An 11,821-nucleotide genomic window follows, 5' to 3' on the forward strand; every position below is an offset into this window, starting at 1 on the left:
GCTGCAGCTGCTGGCAGTTCCAGATAGCTCCGCCCTTGCGCCATAGCTTGTGACCGGAAGAGTAGAGGAGTTGTTTTAAGGGGGAGGGGAGTTTAGCGTTTTTGATTAAAGATTACGAGGGCACATGAATTTAAAAAAAATAATGAAGTGCACGGTTAAATTATTTATAATAAACACTACAGTACAGGTGCGTCTCAATAAATTAGAATGTTGTGGAAAAGTTCATTTCAGTAATTCAACTCAAATTGTGAAACTCGTGTATTAAATAAATTCAATGCACACAGACTGAACAATTTGAGTTGAATTACTGAAATAAATGAACTTTTCCATGACATTCTAATTAATTGAGATGCACCTGTATTCCATTAAAAAATAAGAATTTTCCATTTTGATTTCATGGTGACTTTAAAGCTTTTCAAAATATTTTCCAAAAAAATAAAAAGACATCAACAAATCTATCTAGTTTTTATCTATTTCAAATTCAGTTGAATTGTCTAAAACAATGAAAGCTAAATATAGCTCAAATTATCAGACCAAAAACCTGTAACTTGGAAGCATAACTTTGAGCCTAGTTATTAAGAATTATAAAAGGTTTTGGACATATTTTTATCCTCTAGGTGGTAATTCTGTCAGGACCACTATCGTCAAAGATGATTGACAATTAGCATACAGTTTGGATTTTAGAATTAGTCCTGAGAGTCAGCTGATGCGAGCTTGACTAACGTGACCTGCCAGAACTAACGCTACGCTTGATTGTCACCAGACTAATGTTGCCCATTTTGCAATAAGAAGTTTCAGCATCAGGAAGCACGACTACAGACCACCCACAGTACCTTTACTAAGTGTCTGATGCATATTGCACCTTTGGTTCTGTAAAAGTTGCCGGAACGGGCAATGGCGGGCTCCGCCGCCTCGGGGGCACTGGGAGCGGACACCGCCGCCTCGGGGGCACTGGGAGTGGACACCGCCGCTTCGGGAACCTCGTGAGCGGGCACCGCCGCTTCGGGAACATCGTGAGCGGGCACCGCCGCTTCGGGAACATCGTGAGCGGGCACCGAAACTGAGAGCGGCCACCGCCGCTTCCGGAGCTTTGTGAGCGGACACCACCGCTTCGGGAACATCGTGAGTGAGCACCGCCGTCTCGGGGAAACTGAGAGCGGACACCGCCTGTAGCTCAGGGGCTAAGGACTGTAAGGTGCTAGCCATTTCTAAGTAGGTGGAGTTGATCCGTGTGTGCCGGTTAGAACACCAAAGCCGGAGAAGGAATCGAGTTTATTCCGCTAAAATAAAAGTCCCCGCGATAGAGAAAAGAGCGCCTCTGTGCATCTGCATTAATGAGCCTTTTGCACACCGCCGCTTCCGGAGCCTTGAGAGCGGACACCGCCGCTTCCGGAGCCTTGTGAGAGGACACCGCCGCTTCCGGAGCTTTGTGAGCGGACACCGCCGCTTCGGGAACATCGTGAGTGAGCACCGCCGTCTCGGGGAAACTGAGAGCGGACACCGCCGCTTCTGGAGCCTTGTGAGCGGACACTGCCGCTTCCGGAGACTTGTGAGCGGGCACCGCTGCTTCCGGAGCTTTGTGAGCGGACACCGCCGCCTCGGGAACATCGTGAGCGGGTACCGCTCGGAGTTTTGTGAGCGGACACCGCCGCTTCCAGAGCCTTGTGAGCAGACACCGCTGCTTCTGGAACCTTGTGAGCGGACACCGCCGCTTCCGGAGCCTTGTGAGTGGGCACTGCCGCCTCGGGGAAACTGAGAGCGGCCACCGCCGCTTCCGGAGCTTGGGGAGCGGGCACCGCCGCCTCGGGGAAACTGCGAGCGGGCACCGCCGCCTCGGGGAACTGCGAGCGGACACCTCGGGAACTCTGCGAGCAGACCACGCCGCTCGCACCGACATCAGTAGAGGTTCCTGCATGCTGCGTACCAGCCCGCGATGCTTCAGGAACGGGCGGGAGGTACTGGGTGCAGCAGACGAGGTCTCTGACGACCCTGGGATGGCCGCCACGGGAGAACTGTGAGCAGGCTCTGCAGCCAGCTCCATCCTGATGGCTGAGCCGCTCAACTGCAGAGCCAGGTTGACGTAGACCTCCAGTGCCTCCTCGGGGTGCCAGACTGGCATAAGGGCTCTGAACGGCTCGGCTAGGCCACCCCAGAAACAGACCAGTGCGCAGATCCTCTCCGTCGCCGACTGGCGATCCGCTCCCAAGAAGTCCCTGGCGTACTCCTCAATGCCCCGGTCTCCCTGGTGGACATTGAGGAACCTTCCTGCTGGACCCATGTTTGGCGGATTATTCTGTCACGGCGCGGTTAGGAAAACACACCGTGTAGGCAAGGGTCTGGGTCCAAATGCAGGCTTTTATTGACTGCCAGGGAAAACAAAGGTAAAAAACAGAAAACAAACAGAGCTAAGACTCTGAGACAGGCTTGAACAGAAAATGGACTCTGATGCAATACGGCCACTTCTGGCTTGCATCAGTCCACGATACCACAATCACAACCAGTAGTACAACTACACACAATCATTAATAATCCGCCCAGAGTGGCGTGGGGAAGGCGCATAAATAGCCCTCAGGATGGGCCACAGCTGTGTGTGAGTGAGTGTGTGCACAGGTGTGTGGAGTCAAGGTGACGGAAAAGGAGTCCGGGAGAATGGGAGATGGCGACCTCTGGTGGTGGGAGGGAGAACACCAGACGCCAGACCCTGACACTGCTAGCCATTCCAGCATTGGAACATGCTGTAGGTCGAGCCCCCTTCTCGATTGAGAACTGGGTGTGTTGCTCCCTCAGCTAAGTAAATTACCGCTAGCTGTTGCATTGGAACCAGGGCCGTTTCTAGCCAATTTGACGCCCTAGTCGAAATCCCTATACCTCCGTAAGGATGCATTTAACTCGACAAAGCGGTCTAATAAAGGATGTACTGATCTCGTGAATTAGCGAATTTTACTATACAAATATTTTTTAATTGGATGTTAAAGTTTATATGGGAATATGACATGACACGCTGATCCTTTAACAATGCATTGGCGCAAAAAACGCACATCTTTTGGACAAATCTGCCACAAATATTTGTATATATACACTTAATATACACTTTATTTACTGTACCAATATTTTTAATTGGCCTTTGAACTTAGCTTTATTGCATGGCAAAAAAAAGTGTTACCTTGCCAAAGCACTGACAGAGCCCACTGATCTAATGGCGTTGTTGAGCGCTCCAAATGCAAACTTTGCATGCAACAATCAGGCAGTAATTGACAGCACTCTGATCTAGTGGCATACAGGCATCGTCAGATTGACAGTACTCTAGCCCAATAATGTTGGGGGATCCAGTGGGGGCGGCAGTCATATTTCAGGGTGACCGTGCCACTCTTTATCACAACCCTGCTAAAAGTGCCAGTACGTGCACTCATTGGCGCCCCTTCAGCTGGTGGCGCCCTAGGCGACCGCCTAGCTCGCCTATGCCTAGAAATGGCCCTGATTGGAACATGCTGCTCGATTGAGAATTGGGTGTGTTGCTCCCTCAGCTAAGTAACTGCTAGCTGTTCCAGCATTGTTTTTAGTTTTTAAAAAGTGAAAAAGCATCTCAGTATCACAACTACAGAACACTTAGCAGTTTTTCTGGTAGGATATGATGAACTATATATTTATACTTTCTTGTTTAATTTCTCACACAAAAAATGAAATGGCAAAGTATTTCACATAGGCTTCTTCTGTTTTGTTAAGCATAACTTTAGTAAACTAGTGACATGTCAATACCACAGATGAGCTCTTCTAAACCACATCTGTGGTCAGAAAGGCTAAATAGGAAGTTGCTGCCAACAAATGAGAATGTATTCATTTAAATTAAAGAGAGAGAGAGAGATTAAAAGAGAGTTGGGCAACAAGAGTGACCTAACAAGTTATTTTAGAGCATAGAATTAGATTCCATCTTATTTCCAGATTGTGTGAATTCTGAGTGAGTATATTGTCTTTTAATTGAGTTTTGGTTGTTAAGCCTACAATTCTTCAGATAAAGAAAAATGTTTAAACTATGATCGGATGGTTCTATCTAGTGGTCTTTCAATGACCCGTTTACAAATATTAACCAGTTAACTTAAGAAACTCCTACAGATTCAATGTAAATTAGCCTATGTGTATAGCAATAATAAAAGTTTTTATCCAGCTATTTTATCTAGACATTTTATCTAGCCAGATTAGCTATTTGTCTAGGAAATAACAGTGAGGAAAAAAAATCTTCAACTAAAGGTGACTAGAAATAATTTAGAAATACATTAAAACAGTAACACACATAAAGGTAACGTTTAATATAATTCGATAAACCCAAGTGATTATGTAACACAAACTTCACTTTATCTATATGTGAGATGGTTATATTCTGGTGAGTGAAATCTTTTATAAAATTTTTTTAGGTCTAGAGAAATAACGAGGTTAAATTGGGGAAATATCAGAGTTGCTGACAACTAACAATAGAACATATGACCAGCAAAGTCTGCTGATTCTGTAGCAACTCTGAACAAGTCACACTTTAGAACTGCAATCCTGGACATTTGAAAATGTGACACAGGGTGTAGCCAGAAAATATCAGACACAGTATCACTGCAGGCAGGGCCGGGTTAACATAAGCGCTGGGCGGGGCTGAAGCCCCAGGGCCCGCGGATTGAGGGGGCCCGATGTGATTGGCTGTGGAGGAAAGGAAAAGTAGACCTAGAATTGACTGGCCATCGGGAGCACCCAAGCTTTTCCCAGTGTGCCGATTGCAGAAATCCCACCACGCCCACATATTAGTGTCTGTGCTATTTCAGTCCAAAAGATATGAGTGATAAAAATGTCTTTGTACTTGTTTACACTAGAGTTGCATGCATCTTTTAATCGTCTCGGCTTTACTGTAGTGCATGGGAAACAAACACTAAAAGCCAAGTGATGAAACGACACTACGTTACGTGATTAAACCGCGCAGCACAAAAGAACAGCTGGACCACACCGGACCGGTGTCTCCACCACGACTGTAGCTCGACACTTTCGCCGCTCTATTGAAGTGATAAGCAGCGCTTGCCCATTTGAATTCGACACACACATGCAGTGCCGATCCTAGACTTCTTGGGGCCCTACGCAAAACTGTGTCGGGTGTGGGGGGGAGGGGGTGAATCGCGCTTGCGGAAAGCGCTTGAGAAACAGTGTCCCTTCCGTGGCTCGGTATGCTTTCAACTCGTTTTTTAGTCTCGAGCAAGACTGTACGACATTCACGTTACATGGTTTGACTGATTTTTACGTAGAAAGGGCAACAGTGCACCGCATTAAAAGAAATGGTCATTCATGTTTTCATAACCACTGGCCAAATTCAAAAACGAAATGAAAATTAAATCATATTTGAGAGCAAGGGGGCCCCCTGGTGTTTCGGGGGCCCTACGCAGCTTGCGTATTTTGCATATAGGGAGGATCGGCTCTGCACACATGACACTTATATTTGAACAGTAAAGTCCATGTGGTGAAGCTAGCGGAAACCAGATTGAATAGCACCGACCATGTAAACTAAAGTGTAGAGGTAAACTGTACAAAACTGTAAATAAACAATTTAATCCACAGCACCACACCTAGGCTGTTTAACATGCAGTTACTGACACTGTAGAAATATGGCATTAATTATATTTATTATTAATGTCACAAAAATGATTATAAGCTAATTATAGCCTATTAAATATTGGGTAAAGTAAAGGCAATAAATCACTTTTATAAAGGTTTACTAATACTATACGGTTAACTCTGGATTCAAGAATAAGATTTTCATTAGGGCAACTACAAAGGAGAATTTAATAGTTCTAATAAACTTTAATTGCAGAAAAATATGAATTCAATATTTAATTCTATATTTAATGTTAAAAAAACACATTATTTTCCACATACTGTACATTATTGTTTCTCCTCTATGCCCCGCCTTTCTGAAATGCGTCGATTTTTACAAAGAAGGAAAAATTTAAATCGCATCATATGACCCCTTTAAACTTTCTGCAAGCCATTACTATAATGCCTAACTATATAATACTATATATAATACTTAAATTATAAATCGCTGTCAAATGAAACATATGAAAGAGTTTTGCTGCTAGTATACTTTGCTATAGAATGCGGTAAGTGGAAGTAAATACGCTGGCTGAGATTCTACCGGAAATACGTCAGCAGCGTTCGTGCATAGAGTCTATTGTCGACGATTTGATGTGATCCTGGCTGGATTGTTAAATTCTTCGAAGCTCATCCTGGAGTTGCTGTCATAGCAACAGGTCCGTTAGCTCAAACCTGCTCGGGAGCGGCTTATTTCACGTAAACAGGGTTAAATAATTACGGATTATAATGACTTATACTGTCTTTTTTTCACGTTTCGTTGCATCGCCCCGAGTAAACATAAAACCATGTCTGCATTTGTGATCGGAGAAATGACAAACAACAAGCGCTACTCTACACTGCTCTGGCTGGATTGTTAAATTCTTCGAAGCTCATCCTGGAGTTGCTGTCATAGCAACAGGTCCGTTAGCTCAAACCTGCTCGGGAGCGGCTTATTTCACGTAAACAGGGTTAGATAGTATCATTATAAGTAAAGATGATAGGCTACTGAAATTCCCAGCCACTGCTACTTTCTTACAAGTGTACCTTATTAAAGCAGGAAAAACGATATATATATAAAAAAAATAAAGGCTTATTTTCAAAATTATTTTGAAAATAGCCTAATTAAAATGTTGCTTAATCTATAAAAATAGACATGGACAATTTTACTCACTGCGAGATTTATTCGTGAAGGAATAATTATCTCATAATTTTATTGCAGTCATACACACATTATGTAGGGTACAGTTTGTCTGAGCCGTACATTATGCGGATGGCTTTGATAGCCTATGGCAGGATAGCCACTTCTCAAATCTCAAAATGCTTTTATGATGCACAGTTGATTTAAACACAGTCGTTATGTCTTAAGATGGATTTTATGGATTAAGAAACTTTGATTAATGCTGTCACGTATAACAAATCCACCTTAAAATTAAAGTTATTGCAATACTCTTAAATCTTGACATTGGAAAATACAAAACCTGTACAAAAAAAAAAGAAAACTTACACATTTTATTTATCAATTAGATCTTTTATGTCATTTTACTCGTTAGGCCAGGGGTGCCCAAACTCGGTCCTGGAGGGCCGGTGTCCTGCAGAGTTTAGCTCCAACCCTAATCAGACACACCTGAACCAGCTAATCAAGTTCTTACTAGGCATATTAGAAACTTCCCGGCAGGTGTGTTGAGGCAAGTTGGAGCTAAACTCTGCAGGACACCGGCCCTCCAGGACCGAGTTTGGACACCCCTGCGTTAGGCTGTTTCCTTGATATTAATTATATGATGTAATTTCGTTGCTGTATTGCCGCCAGCCAATCACTGCATTGCTGATCATGGTTTTGAGCATCGATATATCTGCCCTTTCAAATGAACATGACAACACAAAGTAATCTCAGACAACTTAATCCAGATATTTTAATCAAATCTGCTAAATTGTTTGAAGAACCAAATTAGCCAGAGATCAGTTATCGGGATTAAAAGATCTGGAGTCTGTCAAATCATCTCAGATGTATTAGGCGAGGTACGAAGAACATTTGACATTTGGACATTTAAAAAATGTAACAGGGTGTAGTCGCAAAACATAACACACTGCAGGAAAACAAATAAGAGCGCCATCAAGTGGAGATATGGAAAAATAAAGAATCAACACAGTTGTCTGCTTTAACATATTTTCATTCAAACAAGCAATGAAGACTGATTAAAAAATGTGTGACATCTTAATATTTTGTATTTATTTTTATTATGAGGGAGAGTTTGATAAATAGGTTGCAAATGTAAATTTGACTCTAGATATATTTCCAGTGTTGGTGTATTTCCTGGTATGGGCAGTCGTGGCCTAATGGTTAAAGAGTCGGACTTGTAGCCCAAAGTTTGATTGTAGATGGGGGGAGTGAATGAACAGCGCTCTCCTCCACCCTCAATACCAAATTCAGAGTATGGGACGCCGTACTTGGCTACCCATCACTGTCTGTTTAGTTGAGACTTAGACATCTTTACACCAAGAGGTTTTACAACCATAGCGCTACATATATAAATTGAAGTTTCAGATCCACAAAGCCACTGGTACATAAAGAACAACAAAACAAGCATAAATCCAGACATGAAGTTGTCTACGAGATGTTGTTAGAGATACTACAGAGAGTATGACGTCAGTTTCGATGTTGTTGTGGGTATCAGTCTGGAAGGGTGTGTCCGTTTTACAAACTGCTCAGCTTTGACATGAGCTATGCTTCTCGTGAGGTCATAATACCTGTGGGCATGACAAAGATTACATTTTCGACACATTCGAAAATTCAGCACAAGCTTCCTGAGAAGCTTCAAGTTTTGTTTAAAATCTAAACATCGATAACATATCAAAATATCCTGATTGTGAAATGCTCAGAAAGTATGGCTGGGGGTTGGGCCACTTTTGTCCAAACTTGTTCACCTGGTTTTCGCTGCATTCTTTGAGGAACACATTCAGAGAGAGAGAGAGAGAGAGAGAGAGAGAGAGAGAGAGATAATGTCTTGAATGACTTTACCTGTAACACTGAATGTCTCATTACTGACCATTAACACTGTATGTGTATTTGTCATATTATCGTGATCGCCATTTTATCCCTTATCTTCTGACAGACAGATATTTTAGCATGACCTGTTTATGTTGCTAATATATTAATAAACATGAATAGGAGAAACCCATTTTTGAGGGGTAACTTTTTTTGCACAATATGTGGCTTCAAATGTCATATTATTTTCCCACATCAACTATAAATGCAAGTGGTTTAGAACTCTGCTTATGTAAATTAATGAATGGTGTTTTAGCGGTTGTGTGTGAATTTATTGTGGTAATCAAATGTAAACAATTATTGTCATATGCCATCACCCAAACCCCCATTTCATTATAATCATTTTAATTGAAAATGGTAAGCAGATACACTCTAAAAAATGCTGGGTTGTTTCAACCCAACTTTGGGTCAAATATGGACTAACCCAACCGTTGGGTTAAATTTTTACATTAAATTTTTAACTCAAAAGTTGGGTTAGTCCATATTTGACCCAAAGTTGGGCTGAAACAACCCAGCATTTTTTAGAGTGTAGGAACCATTATAATTCAAACAGCAAATACAATTGGTAACACATATAAACATAAAACATCCTAACAATGATAAAACATAAGTCACTTTCACAAATGTCTATCACCCCCCCCTCCCCCCAAATGGTCAAATGTATTAACAATGATCAAATTTAAATGTAATATATAAGGTACATTTAAATTACTTTATTTTCTTAAAATGGTTTGTTGTCTTGTAAATCTTTTTTTTTTTACAGTCTTACAAGTTCTGTTTATTTTATTAGACTTTTATTATTTTAGAATTCTTTGTTTTTTTTAATTAGACTCTTATCCTTTTGTTGTCTTTTTCTGTCCTTAATATTTTATTCAACATTTTTGTTCTTAAACTATTTTTAAAATTAAGTATTACATGTTTTTTTTCTCTCTCTCTCTCTCCCTCTTTATTAAGTATGCATTTGAATCACTAATGTGAATGAAATGCAAGTAGTATATAGAAATTACATATGTGGGATATCCTGAATTTTGTACAATATAAATATTATATAAATAAACTTGCCTTGTCCTAAATCTAGTCACCTTCCATTAAGTTTCGTTTCTATAGTCTTTGTCATATACCTTGCAGCAAATACTGCAGTTTCACCTGGCAGGTATCAGAGTTTGCATGTGTGGAGTTTCAACCGAAAATCTGGTTGGTGCTTCACATTTCCAAAATGGAGATAGGAAGTTTTGCGTTCACGCTCGATGAGTCAAGTGGCCATATATGGTCATGGGCGGAAAAAAAGAGTCTGTTTTAGAGTTAACTCCGCCCATACACACCTGACGTCACTCTACTCAAACAGGTATACATAATTCGACACCTGTTGCGCGTTTAGATAAGTCGTTCGGCCGGCGAAAGAGAAGATATCTGCGGGATCTATTCGAGAGTCAACAAAAAGCGGAATAACTTTGTCCTTAAAGCTTTGGTAAGAAGACTTTAGAGTTTAAAGACTAGTTGAATTGCGCGAAGGTTCTGCAGACTAACGCATCAGTTCTTCTTACGGAGTGATTTATAACGCCGAAACTCCTTTTGTTTTTCAGTTCTTATCCACGATGAAGGTTTTGATCGCCTTGTTTGTTGTGGCGTTAGTGGATGTGGTCGCATCACAATGTAAGTAACGACTATTTTAAAACATAAGCTGTTTAAACGTACCTTACAAAGTGAACCATATCGGGTTAAATTATGACAAACTGTTTAATCCTAGTTGTTGTTAACTTGGTAGTTGGGAGGCAAACAAAACCATGAGATCCAGGGTGTGGTTCAGTATGTGGGGGGTGGGGGGAGCTCTACTTCTACTGGGTTATGCGTTTGAATTTAAACCCATCTCCCTAATAAAGTTGTAGTATTTTTAAAACGAAGTCCACTTTTCTCACGATTTTTTTTTGTTTTAAATCCAACAGGTTCTTGTAACAGTATGAAATGGGCCAAATGTGATGGAGACCCATGCCAGTGCACTCTTCAATTTTCTCCAACAAACAAGCAACCGCTTGATTGTACAAAATGTGAGTTTTCTTTTATATGTGCTCTTAAATTTATTTGGTAAATTGTTTTCTTGACTGACTTAACTGGTCTCCCAGTCTGGTTTGAGGAGTTTTGGTAACTCCACCTAAACTAGCTGACCTCCAGCTTCTACCAACAAACCAGGCAGGTTTAAGGTGCTTCGATCATCCCATCAATTGTAGTAAGTGTCTAAAATTCTCCCTACCCACAGTGATTCCCAAGTGCTACCTCATGAAAGCGGAGATGTATCGTGCCAGGAACAACCTGACCACAAGATCAATTAGTGGGAAACCTGTAGAAACTGCCTTTGTGGACAATGATGGCATCTATGACCCAGAGTGTGAGAGTGATGGAAAGTTCAAGGCTATCCAGTGTAATGGCACTGATGTGTGCTGGTGCGTCAACAGTGCTGGTGTGCGCAGAAGTGACAAGGGAGACAAGAACATCAAGTGTGAGCCCGTGGAGACCTAGTGAGTGTGTTTGTATTAGCAGAGCTGTTAACAGGATGTTCTTCTGACCGACACACCTAGTTTGAAGTGTGGTTGGAATATTAATGCTGTTTGTGGAAGGAAGCAAGACTAGTAAATTCTGACAATGCCATGTTTTCTTCTCTAGTTGGGTTCGCCTGGAACTGAAGCATAAAGCAAATGACGCAACCGTTCCTCTTGATGCTACCAAACTGAAGACGTATGTTGCAATTGATTTCTAGGGTCTTGCTGCACCATGTGAAATATGAAGTTTTGCTTTACTGATGTTACTCTTTTACAGTGGGATTGAGAATGCTTTGCTGGAACGTTACAAGTTGGATAAGAAATTTGTATCTGAGGTTAAGGTAAGAATTTACCATTGTTATCTAACCCCTCAACTTGGTACTTGCGGTACAGAACCAAACATGACCCACCTCCTCTTTTCCAGTATGACAGAGATGGCCGTCTCATTGTTGTGGATGTCAAAAAGCCTGAGAAAGAACGTATTACAGACCTGTCTCTCATGACTTACTACATGGAGAAGGATGTGAGTCTCGGTTCAGTTTCTTCTCTTCATATGGTGTTATGTTGTAACTTAATATGTAACAATTAATTTGTCTCTCATAGATCAAAGTTAAGCCCCTCTTTCAAGACGAAAAACCATTTGAAG

At 41.6% G+C, this 11,821-nt stretch overlaps 1 protein-coding gene and 1 long non-coding RNA gene across 3 annotated transcripts in view; one reads left to right on the forward strand and one right to left on the reverse strand.

Moving 5' to 3' along the window:
* The window catches only part of LOC107678559 (uncharacterized), a 13,130-nt gene extending 2,744 nt beyond the window's left edge, over positions 1-10,386 (reverse strand). Inside the window, exons 1-2 of the long non-coding RNA XR_001632948.1 lie at positions 10,376-10,386; positions 7,744-7,749 (exon numbers count right to left, since the gene is read on the reverse strand). This is a non-coding gene — a long non-coding RNA (uncharacterized LOC107678559). The remainder of the gene's footprint in view (positions 1-7,743; positions 7,750-10,375) is intronic.
* epcam (epithelial cell adhesion molecule) overlaps positions 1-11,821 on the forward strand; it is an 18,112-nt gene that overhangs the window by 4,161 nt on the left and 2,130 nt on the right. The window contains exons 1-7 of one of the 2 annotated variants that reach the window (XM_016473861.1): positions 10,004-10,109; positions 10,225-10,294; positions 10,585-10,686; positions 10,896-11,154; positions 11,300-11,371; positions 11,453-11,516; positions 11,600-11,698. In XM_016473861.1, coding sequence (XP_016329347.1) covers positions 10,237-10,294; positions 10,585-10,686; positions 10,896-11,154; positions 11,300-11,371; positions 11,453-11,516; positions 11,600-11,698 — 654 coding nt within the window. In that variant the 5' untranslated portion in view covers positions 10,004-10,109; positions 10,225-10,236. Of the gene's footprint in view, positions 1-10,003; positions 10,110-10,224; positions 10,295-10,584; positions 10,687-10,895; positions 11,155-11,299; positions 11,372-11,452; positions 11,517-11,599; positions 11,699-11,821 lie in introns of those variants that run through there. The other variant, XM_016473862.1, reaches the window with a different exon arrangement.

This window comes from Sinocyclocheilus anshuiensis, unplaced genomic scaffold (assembly GCF_001515605.1).
Source record: "Sinocyclocheilus anshuiensis isolate Anshui unplaced genomic scaffold, SAMN03320099.WGS_v1.1 scaffold536, whole genome shotgun sequence".
NCBI classification, from domain to species: domain Eukaryota; kingdom Metazoa; phylum Chordata; class Actinopteri; order Cypriniformes; family Cyprinidae; genus Sinocyclocheilus; species Sinocyclocheilus anshuiensis.